Source organism: Saccostrea cucullata, unplaced genomic scaffold, assembly GCF_032062105.1.
Source record: "Saccostrea cucullata isolate Sc308-1 unplaced genomic scaffold, CSIRO_AGI_Scuc_v1 ctg239, whole genome shotgun sequence".
Classification (NCBI taxonomy): Eukaryota; Metazoa; Mollusca; class Bivalvia; order Ostreida; family Ostreidae; genus Saccostrea; species Saccostrea cuccullata.
In genome coordinates, this window is record NW_026939884.1 from 175135 (window position 1) to 189646 (window position 14512).

The 14512-nt window shown below is 32.7% G+C and overlaps 1 protein-coding gene across 1 annotated transcript; it reads left to right on the forward strand.

The window, feature by feature from the left end:
* Positions 1-5468: 5468 nt before the first annotated feature.
* Positions 5469-14069, forward strand: LOC134254181 (uncharacterized). Its single transcript, XM_062736723.1, has 6 exons — positions 5469-5519; positions 9819-9877; positions 9968-10190; positions 10279-10386; positions 12742-12817; positions 13609-14069. Exons 1-6 carry the CDS (start codon positions 5504-5506, stop codon positions 13718-13720), a joined length of 594 nt encoding a protein of 197 aa, XP_062592707.1. The 5' UTR covers positions 5469-5503; the 3' UTR covers positions 13721-14069.
* The last annotated feature ends 443 nt before the right edge of the window (positions 14070-14512 follow it).

The following is a 14512-nucleotide window of genomic DNA, read 5'->3' on the forward strand; positions in this document are numbered from 1 at the left end:
AGAATCAAATATTTATTTCAGCTGTACAGATTTGATACTTGTTTCTGATCTGATAATTTTTTGATGACGTTCGTGATTTATTGGAGAATAAAGTCCGCGGCATGTTCTTGATGTCTGCAATAATCGTGGTAGAGTGGTTTGTATATTATTCCAGACTTGATAAATATATAAGAGATCAGTGGCATATATTCCATATAGGCAAAAAGGCTGTAGCCTATAGCCTACAAATCATTTTCTCAGGAATAAAGATTTGATTGAATAAAGGAGAATTTTGTTAAAATTTGTTAATACAAATCGTACCTATTAACTTATTTTGTTGCAAATGCCAATAAAGCAGTATTAGCAATCTACACTTTTATGCCTTTCCGATTTTGCTTTATACTGAAGGACTAGACTATTCCCATAACTGGAAATTTTTAAAGAGAAAGTTCAAGTGTTATAAATATGAATTCTGTATCAAAAATTTCATCGAAAGCAACAGGAGTCCATAATAAGTGCAGGAAACGAAATTGATAACTTGAATTATATTCTTAGAATTAAGAGGAAATTCAACATATTGTTCAAATTTTGATTATTCACTCAGTAGGGAAGTTTTAATATTTTGTAAGCAGAGTAAAAGGATCAGTTAAGAGTTCTCAGATTTGTTCAGCGGTCCTCGCATTACGATATAAACTGTAAATACGTCTCCATATTATTTTCACTGGTCAAATTGAATTTGTAGATGTCTGAGTTTGCAAAAATGCTCCCTTCGAACCCCCCCCCCCCCCTTCCCTATTCATCGAGAGGAAGTTCCTTGTCTACCCACACTTAACACGTCAGCGTAAATCTGTGACTTGACACTACCCTACATATTAGCAGAAAGGAAAGTACGCCATTGGATATATAATCATACACACCTACAGAAGCTCGTTGGCTTGTTGGATAGAGTGCAGGGCATTAAGGTGGAATGCCACACCAACTTTTTATTTTATAGATCTTTGAGTCATCCTTTTTAAACAATGGTTTCAGTATTGAAAGGCCGATATTAGCTCTTAATTATTTTATATTATTTTTTTTTTGTATTTTTTCAAAGAAAATTATTTATATCCAAATAAGCCGTTTTCGAGTTAAAAGTTTCAATTTCTTTTATAGATATGATTAATGAACATGTTCTACCCAGTTGTGACTGGTTTTAAGAAGATTTTAACCACAAGTTTAAAAAATATTCACAAATTATGTGTTTTATTTTCATAAATATTTTTTTATTAAAAAAATTAAAAAGTTTAACCAGACTTTCTTTACATATTTTATTAGGTATTCATGTGATGCATTCATTTACAGCAAAATTTTTACAAGAAATCATCTAGTTTGGATGTAAATAATTTTTTTAATTTTCTTTGAAAAAAAAAAAAATCATATAAAATAATTTTAAAAGAGCTAATGTCGGCCTTTCAATGCTGAAACCATTATTTAAAAGGGTTGACTCAGAGATCTATGAAATAAAAAGTCGGTGTGACATTCCTCCTTAAGATATTTACTGAAGCAGGTTTAACAAAATCAATGCTTATTCAAACAAAAACAATATATCACCATACATTATTAAGGAGTCAGTCACATTTGCTTCTCCCGCGAATAGATATACCCAACTAACAACGCAAATTTATAACAAACGGAATGAGCTTTTCGTTTGTTTAATGTAATTATGTATTCATACTGATTCGATACTCAAAAGAATGTTCAGATTTCAATATCAATTTTTAAAACAGAAGCTGACTGTAGAGATACGATCACGTTATAGGGTTAATTAAGTTGGAATGCTACATCAAAATGTTATTTAATGAAGGCCGAAGGCGTGTCTCTTTAGACACGGTTTCACCGTGGAAAGATTGATATTAGCTCTCAATTAGCTCTCAATTATGTTATATTATATTTTTTTGATTTTTCAAAAATAGTAAAAAAAAAAAAAGTTTTATCTTCAAATAAAATGCTTTAGAGTTTAACATATGCTGTTAATGAATGCACAATATAAAAATCTAATGATACGTGTCAAGGTGAGCCAGAGAGCCGTTTACAATGTACATGCATGTTCACCAACTTCAATATTTTAACAACGAGTTATAAAATGGGATCAAAATTCAACATACTGCAGAATCATCTGATTGGAAAAGAGGTAACATCAATAGATTCATTTGAATTAAGAGGTTATTGTAAAGTTCATGTCAAAAGTCGTTTAGAAAAGTCGAGTTTCGTCTCGAGCTATCGCTCTCAGTATGAAGTGATATATACATGTACATAGTAGTGCTAAACTCGGTCACGTCCATTTGTAAGCATAATGTAATTTATGGATAGTTTTTTTCTTCATTTCGTAATACAGCAATATGCCAACATTGGTACAGGGAACTAAATTGTTCATGTATTAAATTATAAATTATCAGATATATGTGTAAATCGCGCTTTACAAATCTTTCTGTATTCAATAACCAAGAAGTGAAAAATATAGAATTTGATAGATTACATGATCAGTACGTACTCGTCCCTGCTGACAAAGCAGGTAACAATTTTGTCTTTGTATGTAAATCTCATTATATAAAATGCATTTTAAAAGAAATTGGATTTAATTCTACAAGTGGTAATCCAATTTATACCCATGGAGAAATTCTTCAGCATCATACCCCGGTATCATATGTCATTATTGAATATTTTTCATATACAAATATCCAAAATGAATTTGAATTACCATATCTACACTGGATACCAAAACTTCATAAAAATCCTTACAAACGAAGATACTTAATGGGTTCTAGTAAATGTTCTACCAAGCCTCTTCCTTTACTCCTCACTAAGATATTAACAGTAGTGAAGGAGAAACTTTAAGAGTACAGTTGAACAAACATGTATTTGAGAAGCGGTATAAATCAGATGTGTATACTAAAAAATTCTAAGGAACTTTTAGAACATTTGAAATCACCAAATTTCACCAAAATCTACAACTTAAGAATTAACGACTTTTCAACTCTATATACAACTATTACCCACGATAAGTTAAAGACAAGGCTTTCTAACATCACTGGCAGCTGCTTTTTCAATAAAAATAGAACACGTAAATATACTTATCTTGTCACTGGTCGTTTGTTAAAAACAATCTGATTATACACACAAGAACACTGAAGTTGATATTAAAACATGCTCAAGTTTTTAATTGACAATATCTATGTGGTTTTTGGAAACCAGGTCTTCCAACAATCTATTGGAAATCCCATGGGTACCAAATGCGCTCTGTTATTAACAGACCTATATTAAGTACTCATATGAAGCAAAATTTTTTCAAAATCTTTTACATGAAAAGAAGAAAGTATATCGACCACGTATTGTCAATAAATAAAGCTTTATGATAAAGTTTTACTTATGACTTTAAATTTTCAATTGTCAACATCCCTTACTTATGCAGCAATACACCCTTGTCACCTGCATACGGATTTTATATACCTCAGTTTAATCGATCCAGAAGAACATGGACTCTTTTGGAGTTGAATATGCTTTGTTATTCAACAGAAAAATATCAAAGGAATCAAAAAAAGGCTTCGCCTCGGTCAATCTTATATTTTTCTGATGAATATCAAACCATATTCAACACCAAAAGTCCATATCTGTATATGGTTCCTTTATTTTTCATGATTAAACCGTTTCCATTATATGTATAAAACTGCAACACGAGTTCAGCCACAGATATGTAAAGTTAGCAACTAGTAGCTGGCTACGACAAGTGGGTAAAGTTGGCTACTTGTAGCTGGCTACGAGAAGTAAGTTAAATTGGCTACTAGTAACTGGCTACTAGTTACTAACTTTAAATGTAAATAAACCTAGCTACTAGTAACTAGTTACTATATTTGAGTAAAGCAAACTACTAGTAAATTGTTATTAAAACGAGTTCGAAACGTAAGTAAAGGTACTTATATTTTAGTAACTGGTTAAAACACAAACACTAATTTGAAGAATAAAAGTAATATATTGAATGCATTGAAAAAGAAATGAATAGTATTTTTGTTTCAATATCTTGAATATGATACTAGTATATGATCTGGCACTCAAGTAACAAAGATACCTGTAGTGATATCTTTAACTAATAATACTTTTTCTGAAATATGATTATTTCTTAGGGTAAAATATAAACATCCTCCATATAGCTGGATATTTAGAAAGTTGATATCCACTGATACAGTTAATAAGAAATTTCTTCAAGGTTCTCCACATAAAACATGACTGAAAATTTACGCTTATCATTTTTCATTTTTACAACTTCTAGTATGTTCCGTGAGACATTTGGAAATTTTACCATACAAATAATAGTATTAACATCATTAAATATATTGGTTTTTAACTTAAGTGATCTACTATTATTGCTGGCAGATACAATCTACATTGTAATAGCCTCTCCAAACCATCTGGGGTGAAGTTACCAAGATATATGCAGTTATCATCGTCGCAAACCACGGCCAAAATGTACGCTCCTCTCCCATCTGGCCGTGGTTGAATGGGGAGAGAATTCTTCGTAGCTCATTAAAATATTGACCAATGCGAGTAAAGCATAGTCGGATGATGAACTTTATCGCGACCTTTCAATAGGAAATATTTCTTGTATACTGTTGACGTCAGTTGTTGATTTCGATTGCGATGGAAACAAAACTTGCTATTGACGGAATATGACGTCACAATAAGAGAGGCTTAAAAATTCAAGATTACGGCACTTTTTGTGATCAAGCAGCCACGGGTAGGAGAGAGCTTATATGCGGACTCCGGATCGTGGCTTGAGGCGATGGCAGTTATATACTTATCTACTAGTACTTTGACGTAATATTATGTAATTTTAGGATACACATGTTGATATTATTAAAGTTACTTGATTTTCTAAAATAGGTGATATTTCTTATATTACTGATAAAACATATTCTTGGGTTCTCCACATGGTCTGGCGTTGACGTTAACAAGATATCTGCAGTAATAAACTAAGCTACTAGTACCCTTTGTGTATTTAGTAACAAGTTGCTAGTAGTTGGCTTTACTCACATGTCGTAGCTAGTTACTAGTAACTAGTTTTATTTACATTTAAAATCAGTTATATTAGCAGCCAGTTACTAGTAGCCAACTTAACTTACTTCTCGTAGCCAGCTACTAGTAGCCAACTTTACCCACTTGTAGTAGCCAGCTACTAGTAACCAGTTACTAGCAGTTAACTTTACATATCTTCCAGCCACACAGTATCTGAATAACGCATAGAGCCTATGAAGTTAGAAAAACAAAGATTAAAGTAAGATTTATCAACTTTGAAATTGAAAAGCCAAATTTTAAGTCGATATTACCAACTTAAGTGTTGGCAAAGATTAAGATTAAGGGTGGAATCGCAAACTTTAAAGTTAAAAACAAATTTCAAAGATAGAATTACCAACTTTGAACATATATTGCGTGGCACTAATACGCTTCCGTACTGAACACCCTATAAGAAACCGAAAGTTAATACCTTGCCGACATGATTGTTACTATCGGTCAGTATAATTTCTCTCTTTAGAAAATAGTCATTAGAAACTTTCAACTAAAATACGAATCAAACACTTTAGTATATTCCTTAAACTGTGTAAACTTTCTTTTTATTTGTGCTCTATAGATCTGCCATTCTGACTTTTTTTTACATTCTTTCCTTTGATCAACCTAAAGTAACTTTATGTAATTGGTGGTAATTTCAAGAGGGAAAACCACATTTTCGTGTTTTCTTGATATACAAGCAAAATACAATGTACATTCCATGTGTAAATACTAGCTTTGTTAGACCACTTGCCTTACATTATTTGTTTTTGTCCCCCGCTTTGACTGAAAGTTGGGGATATTAATTTGGGTCTGTCCGTCCGTCCGTCTTTCTGTCTGTCTGTGACGCTTTCGTTTCCCAACGATATCTCAAGAACCCTTTGAGCTTTCGCTATGAAATTTTGTATAGCAACTCCCTATGGCCTAATGACGGACGGACGGAGAGACCAAAATTAATATCCCCCACTTTTCAAGCGGGAGACAATAATGTAAGTGACCTCATGTTTGCATACAATTTCCGCTTGAGAAAAGCGGTTCCGTGGTGTGGTGGTATGTCTCTCGCTTGACATGTGAGAGGTCCCGGGTTCTTATCACGGCCGATCCATTTTGTTTTTTTGTTTTTTGTCCCCCGCTTGAAAAGTGGGGAATATTAATATGGGTCTGTCCGTCCGTCTGTCCGTCTTTCTGTATGTCTGTGACGCTTTCGTTTCTACAGGATATCTCGAGAACCCTTTGAGCTTTCGCAATGACATTTTGCGTAGCAACTCCCTATCGACTAAAGAAGAACCCTATTGATTTTGAAGTCAAAATGTCAAAGGTCAAGGTAATAAATTTGCAAACTCTGTTTAAAATATGTACACTTATTATTCACCAAATGAAGATGTGTACCTGGTATTTTTTATTTATATTTTATTTGTTAATTTTTCTGCATTTTACAGGTGCTATTTTTATTACTAAATCATTTACAAACCTATTAAAATCATATAAATAGATAAAACGTAAAGTGTTATTTTTAAAGGGATCTTGAACATTTACGATCCACTTTTCAACTTTATACACAACGTTTTACCTTGGGTATCTAACGATGATATATCGACGACGTATTGTCAATTAACAATGGTTATTTCCATTCTTATGTCGATAAGATATATCCTGGTGAGCTTGAAATAGATACCACAGAGTCTGACATATGTGTTTCATATTTGGATATTTTACTTGAAAAATAAGTTAATGGTAATCTTACAACTAACCTCTATGATAAACGTGATGACTGTAACTTTTTTATCGTAAACTTCCCTTACTTGTGCAGTAATATACCTTCATCATCTGCATAAAGAGTATATATATCTCAGTTGATTTGATACGCAAGGGCATGAACAATATTTTTTTTTGAAACGAGGTGAATTGTTGACAAACAAGTTGATGAAACAAGAATATCAACAATCTTGTTAAAGTCAGCACTTCGTAAGTTCTATGGTCGATACAATGACTTTTTTAGCAAATACAATTTATCATTGAGAGAATTCTGATTGACATTTTTAGTACTAATTGTTAGTCCAATTATTTATAAACTGTATTGACGACGGATTTTTCCGTTATTTCCTGATCATGACAAGGAGTATATAGCAGGTGTGACCGTTCGGCAGGGGATACTCACTCCTCCATTGCACCTATTACCACCTTTGATGGAGGTTCGTAATTGCTCTGCTCCTATTTCGTACTGTTTTATGGACTCTTGATCTTGAATACTGTTCGTTATCTCCATATGTTTCATTTATGAATTGTTTATGTTTATAAAAGTGAATGAATGAATAAAATCAATAAAATTTGATAAATAAGGCCATTGAAAAAAAAATTGGTTGCTCTTTCAGACTGACTGACAAAAAATGACCCGACTCAAAAAAAATTCACATTCTAGGTAACATTTTTTTCTTTTTATTCCTGTTATCCCGTCAACAAATATGCTGAAATTTCATGGTAAAAAGATTTTCCAACTTACCCACCGACCCAAAAATTTTACCCTTAGTCGGGAGAGGGCAAGCGAACATTATTTTAAAGATAACCTATGAAATGAATTTTTAAAAACAATAATTTTTTAATCATTCTTTGTTTCTATAGTGATACAATAATTCAATAGTTAACTTCTTAAATTTTTGGAAACAACCATTGCCACTTGTTTGCTCGCTAAAAACGTTAACTTTGGAATTCTCATATGTTCAAAAATGCCATTTTTTTTAAACTTTGGGATATTTTGTCATGGTTATGATGACACATAGAGACCAATTTTTGCCTAAATTGTGTTTACGGTTTGAGGAGACTACGAATTTAAGAGCTAGATCCCCTGTATAAGAGTTCGACAATACAGGGACTAGCTCTTAAAGCATTTATTAAATAGAAATTCTAAAGCAACAAGCTACCGATATTTACTTATACCCTATTTAAACAGCGAGGTTATATTTTTTCTTAAGTGAATGACTTGCATATCTGTGTACATATACTCAGTAAGCATAACTCAATATATAAACCGACTTACTTTAAACACTTGTATAACTAAGCATATTTTACATTGTCAGAAGCAGTTGCAAATATGTTCACTTAATCAATGTTAATTGCAAAAGCAAATATTGTGAGAAAGATTCATATAATTGATGTTGTTTGATAAAAGCTTTCCAGTAAGTCCTTTGTGGATGAACGAGCAATGTGAAATTATCCACCTCTTGCTCGTTCATCAATTAATACTTCGAACTGTATGCTTGATTGTGTTTTTCTGTTAAATTTAGCTTGAGGAAGCATTATACTGAAATGCTAAATAGATATGAAAGAATTTCCTTTTTCGAGTTTGAGGCTTTTTGAAGGGAAATATTTCAGGAATTGCTGTCTAGTTAGTAGAGTATACCAGGACATCAACGATAGTTGGAAACGTGGGGTGATTTGCATAACGGGCGAAGTCAGATATGTTTAACATTATTTCACGTTTCCAACTATCGTTGATGGCCCTGGCATACTCTACTAATTAGACAGTGATTCCTTATGTTTCAATTTTATGGTGTAATAAAATAGTAAATTAAGATTTTAAAAATGTAGACTAAAAGATTGTAGGAGGCCTTCCATGTCCATTTCAATTGTCCCTGCCCACTGAGATCAACCACAAAATCAGCCACACGAGTTTTACATGCATATTATAGGCCTCCTTAAGTAACGTCTGACCCAAAGATAGTAAAAATAGAGGTACTGTGAGAACTGAGTTCGCTAAAGATCCGCCTCCCATATGTTTAAGATGGCAAGGTTCACGTTTTGCTATGGGAGAATGTCAGATCAAAAGTAAAATAGGTGGTCCACAATGACATTATGTTATAAATATTCTGTGAAAGCATCATTAAATTTTATTCAATGGCATAGGGGGAGTTGCGGATAAGACATGGGTACCTTTCAGTATAATAGAAAGAATGGCAGTGTCATTTTTTTTGCAATGGGAAATCCGAAATATGTGTCCGATTAAAAAGTGAAAAAGGAGGTGCTTAATGGCACTATATAAAAAAGATTCTGTGAAAGTTTAATTAAATTTCATTCGGTTGGATTAAAAGAGTTGAGGATAAGAGACAGGTACCCAAAGCGTAACAGATGGACGTACGGACGTAACGACGGACGGACATCCCGGATACCCTCCCGCTTTTAAAAGGGTGGTATAATAAAGATTTCGAAGAATATGGCACTTTAATCCATAGCGCTCTCGCCTCTTTCCTCTGCAGTCGATTTTGAATAACCAAATGAATGTTATCAGTGTTTAATGTTTCAAAGTCCACTGAATTACCAGCGAAATCTTTATTATACCCCCGCTTGAAAAGTGGAAGGGTAAATATTGATCGGGATGTCCGTTTGTCTAGCCGAACGTCCGTCCGTCTGTAACGCTTTGGAGTTCCTATCTCTTATACGTAACTCCTACTATACCACTGAATAAAATTTTATGATTATTTCCAAATGCCATTGTGCACCTCCTATTTTTCTTTTTTATCTAACACTTATTTGGGGTCTTGCAGAGCAAGAGCAGAGTATACATTGCCATTTTAGTCATATGGAAGGCGGGGGTATCATTCAGTTAGCTCAATGCTCACAGTACCTCTAGTTTTTTTATTCACCTATATGAAGGACTTTTTGAATTTTAACTTTTGTGATGGCTTCCTGGGACCGCTTGAGTTTTCTTTGAGTCATATTAAGAATATCCCGATTTTAACGATTAAGACGTATTTTTTTCTATTCTTCAGACAATATTAAAGAACCTAACATGAAAAACGTACTGGAAGTTTTCATCCTTTTCATTTCGGTAAGGCATTTTGATTTTCTAATGCAAATTGCAAGATACTATTTGTTGTTCATATAATGGTAAACTATACTCTAGTTTCAAATTGTACAGATAAAATCATCAACCCAACAATGTTCTGATTCCAAGAAGACAATGGAATATGTACCTTCTTGTCCGAGATCACGTGCCGAATGGAATGCTGCTTCAGATTTTAAAAAGTGCGCTAATGTTCAACAAACCTGCGTTCAGCAGTCGGAGTTTGTGTACCACTGTGTTATCAACACATACCTTAATGCCACTGTTGAAGTTTGTGCACCAGCTGTCGATATTCTTGGTAGAGAAAAATGCAAATTCTAATCAAAAATTGCATTTTATTTAATTTCTAAAGATACTAGTTTTGTTTTTCCCCTTGCATTTTGTAGGACAAAAATGTGCCGAGTACAATACTGGAGGTGAACGTATACAGGAACATTCGAAGACAAATTGCTCAACATGTCCGTTTCGTTACTTATCTTCAGATTCGTACCTCTGTAAGTCTTAAATTATGAAGATTCTTTTTTTTAATGTGTTTGTTTTTAAAACTAATTATAAGCACTAAGCATTAGATATTAAAGAAAATCTTTGTGAAATTTCATCCAGACCAGATACTGATTGATTGATTGTAGGTTGTTTTACGTCCCATTCGAGAATATTTCACTCATATAGAGACGTCATCATATACCGGCGAAGGGCTTCAAATTTGAACCTTTTATCGCTAAGCTGTTCGACTGATACTCTCTTTTTATGTATCAGTCCAAAACGATATATTTAAAAACAGCTTACCGAGACAAAAGATTTACGTTGTAGATTTTAGGTAGTGCATATAAAAAAAAAAGAAAACGATGTGACGACCCCAAATTTAAAAAAAAAATAGAATTGGGGGGAGCCTCCAAGTGTCAATGCAATTTTCAACACTTCTTAAACTTTTGTTGTTTTATGGCTCTTAATAAATTTTGTAAACACAGACTACACAGTATTAATTTTATCGCATCAGTCCACGAACATTTTGTTAACCCCTCGTATATTTTACTTATAAAGCAAAGTCAGTTATCCACACTATCACATTTTCCCATTTAGTTCCATCGTAATAGTTTGACAACTTACAATTTATCAATGAATATGCTGATCAATCAAGTCAAATAAAAGATAGATATATGAAAGTTACAGGACATTGTTATTTTATATTCTCTATACAAGTTAGATGTATGAAAGTTACAGGAAATTGTTATTTTATAAAAATTTGATGAATGTTTTATTTTGAAAAGGTTTTTGCAAAATCTGTTTTGTCACTTGTTTTTAGATTACAAAACTTTAATTAAGTTTGAAGTAATATCTAAAAATAAAACTAGAGGTACTGTGAGCAATGAGCTCACTAAATGATACCCCCCGCCTCCCATAATGTCGATGTTTTGCAATTGTTTTACGGTAATGTGTAAAGAGGAATAACTCGTCTTATCAAATGTTATCCAGAAGCTTCTATAGGTGACGTCATAGGATATAAATATAGAATATAATGGCAATGTCCATGTTTTGCCATGGGAAACCTAAAATACCTGTCGAATAAAAAAGTAAAATAGGAGGTGCACAATGGCAATATGTAATAAAGATTCTGTGAAAATTTCATTAAATTTCACTCAGTAGTATAAGAGGAGTTGCGGATAAGAGATGGGAAGTTCCGAACCCCAAAGCGTAACAGACGGACGGACGGACAGACGGACGGACGGACGGAATTAACGATTACTATATACCCTCCCGCTTTTCAAGCGGGGGGTATAACTAGAGGTATATTCTAAGTAAGCTCACATAATAATATTTCATAGGCATCTCTAAGGCGCCCATCAAAATTTTGTATATACCTGTAATCTCGAATGGCTTAAAGGCCTTCATTAAATTACGACATATTTTCTGGTCATTAATAATCTTTTAGCGAAAGACACACCCTCAGGTCATAAACAAATTTTGCACCACACATGAGTTTCCACTTAGTCTGCATTGCTAGGATATAAGAATTATTTTATACTTTTTCGGTGACCTTGAACTTGTCAGAAAGACTTTTTGAAAGTTAGAGCTTCTAATGATTCTTAATTACAACTGATTAGAATTTTATACTTTCTGTACAAGTAACGTACCTTGGACGAGTCGGAATTACCTTGGTTTAAGGTCATGTCTCGTTCTTGGATCAACCTCACCTTAAAGTTTGTTTTCGGATGTATATAAATTTGAAGAAGGTACGGTTTGGGCTTTATTGTGCTCTAAAAATTTAATGTTCTTAAAAAGTTAGGAAACTGGATTTCACAATAGTTGAGTAGATGAATATGATGAATCATTAAAGAATATGGCATGAAGCCATGATGAAGGAGGACCATTCTAGAAATCTGACGTCACTAACTTGGTACATTTCTAAGTTAATTGCAAAAAAGACTCAGAATGACTCATTTTTGTGCTTATTTTCCTTTAGAAAATAGTGTCTGCCACCGTCGCCCGCTTCAGTTTTTGGATATATTTTGTAAACTGCTTTAAGAAATCACATATCACGAAATCTTTGTGGACGACGGTGGCAGAGTATGTTTTTTGAATAAAAATCCTACTGAAAATTGACGTCTTCTGCAACTTTTTAAGAAAATATTGGAAAATGCAACTTAATGACGTCACACTTACCATTTAGGAGGTCATATGAGAGAAACGATTTGTGCATTCTCATATGTATTGCAAGGAATTCCTATGATTTAGAAAGAATGAATTTTTATATCATATATCACTTTCATATTTTTGAAAAATACAAGGCTTAATTTGTATTGAAACTGTACCTTGTTCTAAACATGTATTTTAGTTTTCATATGTTTTAGATCAAGAATGCTATAGGATTATCCATTCAAACGTTACATTATCAAATGATAATAGTAACTGTGACTCGAAAATAAGGTAAATAATAATTAATGCTAGTTAGCTCTACTGGTCAGAAACCAGAAGAGCTTATGCGATAGTAACGTGTTCGGCGTCCGTCCGTCTATCTGTCCGTCTGTCTGTCTGTAAACAATTTTTCAAAATGCTACTCCTCCTACAGCTTTGGTCTGATTTCAGTATAACTTGGCACACAAGTAGACTACACTAAGAAACATAATTCTATGTATCGGTTTTTGATTTTGATGAAAGGTGTTGCCGTAGTTACTAAAAATAGAAATTTCTGTAAAATGCTTTTAAAATGCCACTTCGCCTACATTTTTGGTCTGATTTCAATATAACTTGGCACACAAGTAGACAACACTAAGATACATAATTAGTGTGTATCGGTTTTTGATGTCGATGAACAGTGTTGCTTTGCTTACTTTAAATAGAAATTTCTGTGAAATACTTTTAAAATGCTACACCAAATACAGTTTTAGTTTCATTATAATATAATTTGGCATGCAAGTAGACTACAAGTAGATTATCAGTTTTGTGTTTTTGATTTTGATGATTGATGTTGCCATGGTAACTAAAATCAAAAATTCTGTAAGGATCTATTCTCCTTATTGCTTTGTAGAGTTTAAAGTGCCGACTGCTACTTTTCTCTTCCTTTATTATAAGTACAAAGTTACAAACCAGTAGAGCTACAGTCTCAACAGAGACTTCTGGTTTTGTCTTTTCCGTTTTTAAAAATCTTTCTAGCAATATGTGACTACATTAATTTAATGCCTTATTTTAATTATTATATATCTTCTTATTTTAATTAGGGAAAGCGAAGAAGACAATCCCTATGTCGCTGCTACATGGGTACTTTTTTCCATCTTGGTTATCATCGTGTTTATTATAGTGGTTCGCTGTATACGTTCCCGCAAATCATAAGAGATAGTAATCTAGAAAATACACAATTTAGAAAGAGAAAACGCATGGTTACATGTATGTACATAACAGTGCTTCTACAAAAAAAAATGCCAAATTTAGATTTTTTATGTCACTTACAAATTTACCGTTGGAATATCTTAACTATGAATTTTCAAATATGGAAGTCCAGAATGATTACTGAAAATAAACTTCATATAAACGTAGGTATTTTTTGCCCAATCAAACAGCAAATATTTTTTAATATGTTGGAAGTGAAATGCTTCATACTTTTTTGGAATATCCTAAAACAACCTTTGATTCTAACTATTGCTGAGAATTTAAACTTTATTGCTGGGAAAGAAATTCTGTGAGGATTAATTTCCGGAACGATGTGATTTTTCTCCAAATTTTAACTTAATTACGGATTCATGAGAGACTTCATGAATCATACGTAAGCTCTCTATGCTGAACATCAGAAAAACGAAATGGTCAAATTTCGCTTTATTTTAAAAAAATTATAGGGCTTGATCAAGCATTAACTTCTGTAACATTAACTGAAAATCAATGGAATATTGAAATTAAATTTTGTTTTTAAAAAAAGTACTATATTTGTGCCCATTTTTTATTCAAGTTCACTGATGTGTCCTGTAGAGAATTATGATGTTTATTCTGCTTTTCGAAATAATAGCAAGGGACAGACGAAGGTTACAAATTAAAATATGTAAATCTACAATACTTGGGATAATTCTATATATGGGTTCTTTTAAAGAATTATATATTTCTTTTTAATTTCCTACGTATTTGTTATGTAAA